The sequence below is a fragment of the Babylonia areolata genome, chromosome 22, assembly GCF_041734735.1.
Source record: "Babylonia areolata isolate BAREFJ2019XMU chromosome 22, ASM4173473v1, whole genome shotgun sequence".
Classification (NCBI taxonomy): Eukaryota; Metazoa; Mollusca; class Gastropoda; order Neogastropoda; family Buccinidae; genus Babylonia; species Babylonia areolata.
The window spans coordinates 9,474,925-9,482,424 of NC_134897.1; the positions used below are offsets into that span (position 1 = coordinate 9,474,925).

The 7,500-nt window shown below is 46.5% G+C and overlaps 1 protein-coding gene across 1 annotated transcript in view; it reads right to left on the reverse strand.

Moving 5' to 3' along the window:
- LOC143297531 (repulsive guidance molecule A-like) overlaps positions 1-1,234 on the reverse strand; it is a 128,805-nt gene extending 127,571 nt beyond the window's left edge. The window contains exon 1 of the mRNA XM_076609939.1: positions 389-1,234. Within this exon, the coding sequence (XP_076466054.1) occupies positions 389-417 (29 nt within the window). The 5' untranslated portion in view covers positions 418-1,234. The remainder of the gene's footprint in view (positions 1-388) is intronic.
- Between the last annotated feature and the right edge of the window lie 6,266 nt (positions 1,235-7,500).

Genomic DNA, 7,500 nt, shown 5'->3' on the forward strand with positions numbered 1-7,500 from the left:
GCCGAACAAAACAGAATTCTAATCTCTCACAGACAGACTGACAAGTCAGTCAGTCACAGACATCGGTAGACATCTATCTGTTGACGTGGACTATTTTCAGTCAGACAATACTGAATTTGTTTTCCAGTGTGGCAATTTGCAACAAGCAGTGTGTGTGTGTGGGCGGGGGGGCGGGGTGGGGGGCCATGCGCGCGCGTGCGTGTGTGTGTGTGAGCGCGCGCACGTGTTTGCAAGCGTGCGTGCGTGCATGCAGGCGCGTGAGTGTGTGCTTATGTACATGTAATATGTACGTGCAGGTGTATCAGTGCATGCGCGTTGCTTCGCGCATTTCCATAAATAAATATTTTTAAAGAATCAAAAACCCCACAAATTTCATAACAGAACTTACCTGTCAGTTGTGAGTGGAGCCATGGCCATGAAGAGCAGAGCGACACGGCGAGACAACGACAGATAATCCTCACGGCACAGACAGATAACTGACAGATAATCCTCGCTGCTGTCTCCCCTTGATGGGCCCAGATGGCCAGTTAACGTCGGTGGTCACGTGACGGCGCAGACAGATTTCCAACCGCCACCCCTAATGGCTGTCAACAGCTGCACGTTTTATACACTTCAGTTGATTCGGTGCGCGTGAACTGCGCAGGACACTTTTCCAAATTTCTCCCCATGGTTGTCATCTGATACCGATACTCAGAGATAACAGTGGTCTGCTTTTGATTTTCTCGGCCGGTTAAAAAGAATTTAAAAAATCACTAAACAGTTTCCCGTGTTACGTTTGTTGCAGTATTTGTAGCAACACTTTTTAACCTCCTTATTCCTGTTCTTATTCTTATACTTTTTTTTTCCCTACACCAACCTGTTATTTCTGTTAATTCATCTCCTTCGTGTTTTTTCCCCTCTCGTGTGGATCAATCCAAACGAAGCTGTTTTGTTAAGCTTCTGGGAGATAATTAAACTTGATCACATTATATGCTATCATGGATCACCTCAATGGATTAAGGTTCTCGGATAAAGGGTTTCTGCGATTTCACGCTGCAGTTATTACGAAACATTTCCAAACCCGCCAGTTTCTAGTGAATTGAGCTCACACATCTGATTCCGAACTTCAGAGAAAAATCTATCCTCAACTCAACACAACACCTCCAAAGTCAGACATGTTATCTTCAATACATCAATTCTCGAAGCCCGCAACTCAAACCAAACTGTAAAACTTAAACGGTCAACTCAATATTTCAGGAGATGAAATAAAGATACCAAAAATATGTATATCAAAGTTTCGACAATTGATGAATTGCTATATCACAAATCGCGAAGCCACACTGATGGTAAAGCAATCATACACGAATAAAAACAACGTGTAGGTGGTCACACACCCGATTAAAAACAACAATTTAGCGGTCACACACGAATAAAAACAACGTTTTTGGCGGTCATAAGCAAATATAAACGTCAGTCTTAGCGGTCATACACGAATAAAAACACCGTCTTAGCGGCCCTAAACACGAACAAAAACAAACGTTTAATCCGAACACGTAGAGGGCCGGTTAGGCTGACGCTACACCGCGCTTTGGAAGTGGATGGCTTCGATCAGGGTACCCCACACGTCAGGAGATGGTCAGCCAGATACAGACAGTGAGATGGAAGCGGGGAGAGAGATAAGAGAGAGTCAGGGAGAGACAGAGAAGCGCCGCACGAGAAACCGCCCCTCCACGCGTTCACTTGTCACCACACATCAACCGCCGATCACTCAAAAAGCCAGCTGAAAATTTACAGCGCTACGGCTCAGCCTCGTCCGCCGCACTGCAAGACTCCCTCTCTACTACTGCTCCTATCCCCGACAGTCGTGTGTGTGTGTGTGTGTGTGTGTGTGTGTGTGTGCGCGCGCGCGTGTGTGTTTGTGTGTGTGTGTGTGTGCCGCCCGAGACTGGAAACCTCCTCCCCCCCACACCCCACCCCCTCCTTTCCCTTCCCACCTTCCACTCTACCCCCTTCCCCCACCCCTTCACTAACATCCTCCCAAACCCCCCTCCTCCCTCAGCTCCCTCCAGCTGACGCAACAGAGAGAGAGAGGATGGAGGGGGTGGGGGTATCCTCCCTCATCATCCCCCAGCCCCCCCCCCCCACTTCCCCCTAAAAAAAAAAAAAAAAAAAAGTAGAATGGGAAGGAGTGTGGGGTGGTATGAACGATAATCCTTGCAACACTGTTGCCTGTGAAGGGTAGCCGGCCCTGACAGGAGAAGAGAGGCATCAAAGCGAGGGACTTAATTCCCCTGCCTCCCCAAACTTCCAATCTGCAGAGTTGGTGGGTGGTAGGAGGAAGGTGGTGTGGGGGCTTTGAGGTGGGTATTGATAGCACGTGAAGTGGTGTGCTGTGGTGTATGTGTGATGAGGGGGACGAGGTGAAAAAAAAAAGGGGGGAGGGCGGGGGGGGGGGGGGGGAGAAGAAAGAGGTAGCGGGTGCTCTCGCCTGATCAGTTTCGTTAGCCGATAAAGCGCCAGATTTGTCTTCAAAAGATCGGGAGTTCGAATCTCCCAATGGTCTTGGTCAATTGACTGCGTGTTTGAGTGCATAAATCACGGACTTTTTGCGCTGTTATCTTCTCCTTAGAGCGCGCGCGTGCACACACACACACACACACACACACACACACATAGGCGCGCACGCGCGCGTGCATCCACACGCACACGCAAGTAGCAACAATCAAGCCCAACGCACCTGCAGTGAAAACAGATGAAGTGACCACATGACATAGCGATATCTATTCAATCTTACGCGCGTGAAGCTAAACTTGCCAAGAGCAGGTTTGCGCATCTGTTAAAGAAAAAAAAATCTTCATACCCGCGTGCGAATCGCAAGGCGATATCTATCTTATCTGATGAACTGTATCCAGCCAAACATTCGTTTCAACCTCTTCCCTCTGGAAGAAGATATAAATGTCTGAAATGTAAACCTCACCTTCTGAAGAACAGCTTCTGCCCTATTGCTACTGCTTGTGGAGATACTTAAGTCGGAATCTGCCCCCCCCCACCTCCCACCTCTGTGTTTGTGTGTGTGTGTGTGTGTGTGTGTGTGTGTGTGTGTGTGTGTGTGCATAATATATATATATATATGTGTGTGTGTGTGTGTGTGTGTGTGTGTGTGTGTGTGTGTGTGTGTGTGTGTGTGTTCCTCTCTTTCTCTCTCTTTCTCATAAAAACGTTTTGAGTTCTGAGTTTTGAGTTCTCTCTCTCTCTCTCTCTCTCTCTCAAAAAAACGTTTTGAGCTCTGAGATTTGAGTTCTCTCTCTCTCTCTCTCTGTCTCTCTGGCTCCCCATAACATAATGCGCTATGATCTAAGGGCCGCAATCTTCACTGTGTTTGTGTAAGCACGTGCACGCCACGTGTGTGTGTGTGTGTGTGTGTGTGTGTGTGTGTGTAATGCAGAGCACGGCTGCCCCTGTGTATCCACGCGAAATTGTTTTCCTTAGATGTTGTCTTACATCTTCGTATTATCTTCGTGTTTTCATTCATTTCATTATGCCCATCGCTCCTGGTGGCACATAGGCCATCGACGACCCCTCGCCATCGCACTCTGTTCTGTGGGCTGTTCTGGCCATTCCAGTCCAGTTGGTCCTTTGCTGCTTCAGCTCTGCCTCGGAATCTCGCCTCCAGCTGTTGCGACGGAGGCCGGCCTCTCTTCCTCTATCCCTGCGGGTTCCAGGTCAGGGCTTGGCGTGTGATGCTGGACGCTGGCTTCCTGACCAGGGTGTGCCCGATCATCTTCGTGTTTTGCTTGCCTGTAATGAGTTGAGGCTGACCCCCTTCGCGAGCCTATTGCGTGAATGAGATGCGAAATCCAAAACAAATTATTTCGCTGATTCATTAGCTGGCTATCTGATTGAGTGTTGGGCCTGGAAGATCTGATTTGTGCCCTCCCCCACGCCCCCCCCCCTCCCCCCCCCCCCACACACATGCACCCACGGGTGAGAGGGTAATTTAAAATAAAATCTGGGTAATATTTCCAATTTGATTAACCCACCAGGGGCCACCAGGGGCCTCAGTCACAGACCATTGGTCTGCAAGTCAGGCGCACTGACCAATCGGCTTTCACGCCGTCTCCTCACCGGAAAGTTGAACTGCACCCTAAACCCTCCGCCCTAGACCCTACCCCCTGACTCCCCTCGACACACTCTCCACACCTCCACCACATCTTGATTAGTGATGTGAGTGATAGTTTCACGGGTGGGGCGTAAGTATCAGTATCAGTAGCTCAAGGAGGCGTCACTGCGTTCGGACAAATCCATATACGCTACACCACATCTGCCAAGCAGATGCCTGACCAGCAGCGTAACCCAACGCGCTTAGTCAGGACTGTGTGCAGCATTTAGTGCAATAATTAAATAATTAAAAAATTAAAACCGTGAAAACAGATGTTTTCATTTAAAACAGAATTTTAAAAAAATGCGATCACTGATCTTGACAAAATGAAATGAAATGCGCCAAAGTAGTTCTTTAACTCTCTCCATACGAACGGCGAAAGAGACGACGTTAACAGCGTTTCACCCCAATCACCATCATCAAAATATTGCAAGCGGAAGGCTCTTATACTGAAGAGGTGAATGTTGACAAAGAATACCACAATTCTGACGACGGAAGCTAAAGGTTGGGTCATTCAGACACCCACTGGACATCCGAGGGGTCTGTGTAGAGGAGAAGAGAGGACTGGCCGTACTGAGTGAGTTAAAAGATGTACTTTGCGCACTCGTTTTCAACATAACCAAACAGTGAATTGAGCACTTCAGTTACAATCCCACTAAATACAGTACGAATAATGAAATGGGGAATGCCATTTCAGAAATGTATACTTTTACTGGAGTTACATAATATGGACTTTCCCTGTAATTAAATGTGGGTCAATATGTGTATGGATTATGTATGAATATGCAAGTTAATTAGGTATAAGCCCAGACCTTTCTATTGCTCGATTCATTTTATTCTTTGTTTTCACTAAGCCGAAATATTTTTTTTTATGATTACTTTTCAATCCAACTGTGTATGTGAAAAAAAACCGTTACAGCTATGTGTATACCATGAATATGAAAGCAAAGTTCAATCCAATTATAAATGTTAAATACGTTTCAACCAGGTGTATATGTCTGCAGCAGGTGTCAGCGGAGACGTGAAGACAGCGTGTGGAAAGAAGCAGTGATAGATAAACGAACAAGTTCGGGTGGACCTGCAGATGATTGATATGTTATGTAATCCCTCTCTTCCCCACTGACAGGGGAACCTGTTGAAAGTGCCCTGTTGATAGATATACCTCAGGAATCTCTGGAAGGTGGAGGGAGGGGGGGGGAGCGTATGGGGGGGGGAGGGTTGAGACAGGAACGATCAGAGCTCTTCTCTCTCAGTGTCTCTCTTCCTCCTCCCCCGTCTCTCTCTCTCCCTCAGCTTGTTAGTTTTTCTGTCCTGTTCACATTATGCTGTTATAGCAAAGAGCTCAAAAACGAATAAAATGTCGGAGTCGGAGTCTTCCTCTCCCCATCTCTCTCTCTCTCTCTCTCTCTTTCTCTTACGCACATACATACATACATATCATATGCACATGTAAACACACACGCACACACATTTATACACACACATATACATTATCATAAACACACACACACTCTCTCTCTCTCTCTCAACCCATCCCATACCGCCCTCCTTCCTTCGAGACGATCCAATGATTATTAATAGTAGTAGTAGTATTTTTATGTATTTATCTATTTTTTAATTCATTTATTTTATTTATTCTTTTTTTTCTTTCTCTTTTTTTGTTTGTTTTTGGTTTGTTTGTTGTTGTTCTGTTGTTGTTGTTTTTTACTTTATTTATTTGTTTTATTTTATTTTATTTTATTTTTCTCGAGGCCTGACTAAGCGCGTTGTTGTTACGCTGCTGGTCAGGCATCTGCTTGGCAGATGTGGTGTGGCGTATACGGATTTGACCGAATGCAGTGACGCCTCCTTGAGCTACTGCTACTGATACATACCGAGAGGTATGGGACAAACTGAGTTTAGTTCGACTTTCTTTCTCCTCGAGCCCCCCTCTCTCTCGCTCTCTCTCTCTCTCTCTCACACACACACACACACACACACACACACACACGCACACTGACGCAAACTAACTCTCTCTCCCTCCGCACCCCCTCCTCTCTCTCCCCGCTCTCGCTCGCTCGCTCACACATTCTCTTGTTCACACATTTACCTCGCCGTTATCTCCCTTTCTGAACAACTGAGGAAGATAAATGACCATCGACGTCCCCCCCCCTCCTCACCCCCTGTCTCTCTCTCTCTCATTTTATCCTCCCTCTTCTCTCTTTTTCTCTGCCTCCACAACCCCAGCATTCTCTCTCTCTCTCTCTCTCTTGTTTCTTTTCTCGTTTTTCTATGAATTTGTTTACGTATACTCATTTTGGGGGGTCTTCTTCATACCTTTTCTTGAGACATTTTTCCCTTTCGAGGGCTGGAGAAAGCAATTGTTTGCTTACTCTAATGCTATCGGAAATAAGATCCATTCATTCATTCATTCATTTATCATTCATTTATTCCTTCCTTCCTTCATTCATTCATCCTCTCTCTCTCTCTCACTCACTCACTCTATCTCTCTCATTACCATATTCATACACATTATTGTCATTAATGCAGGTATCATGATTATGTACTTGTAAATGCTACTGTGCAACTGAGTGTATTTGAATTTCATGTATGTTTTTCTATAACCTTTTGTTATCTTGTGAACATTTTGATTTCATTTCTTTTTGCCCTGAGGGCTGGATGTAAAAAAGCATATGCATGCTTATTCCACTTCCCTCATTAAAAAGATTCGTTCGTTCGTTCGTTCTCTCTCTCTGTCTCTCTCTCTCTCCTCTTCTCTTTCTGATACCCCCCCCCCTCTCTCTCTCTCTTTCTGTCCCCATGCCCCTACATCCCTAGCTTCTCTCTCTCTCTCTATTCTTTTTCTGTGATTCCCCCTTTCTCTCTTTCTGTACCACTACCAGCTTCTCTCTCTCTCTCTCTTTCCTTTCTCTTTCTGTTACCCCCCCCCCCTCTCTCCCTGTCTCTTGTCCCCACGCCCCATACCTTCCCTCTCTCTCTCTCTCTCTCTTCTCTCTCTTTTTCTCTCTCTCTTTCCTTTCTCTTTCTGTTACCCCACCCCCCCTCTCTCCCTGTGTCTTGTCCCCACGCCCCATACCTTCCCTCTCTCTCTCTTCTCTCTCTCTTTTTCTCTCTCTCTCTTTCCTTTCTCTTTCTGTTACCCCACCCCCCCTCTCTCCCTGTCTCTTGTCCCCACGCCCCATACCTTCCCTCTCTCTCTCTCTCTTCTCTCTCTCTTTTTCTCTCTCTCTTTCCTTTCTCTTTCTGTTACCCCCCCCTCTCTCTCCCTGTCTCTTGTCCCCACGCCCCATACCTTCCCTCTCTCTCTCTCTCTCTCTCTCTCTCTCTTTCTCTCTCTTCTTTTTTCTGCTCCTCCTCTTCTC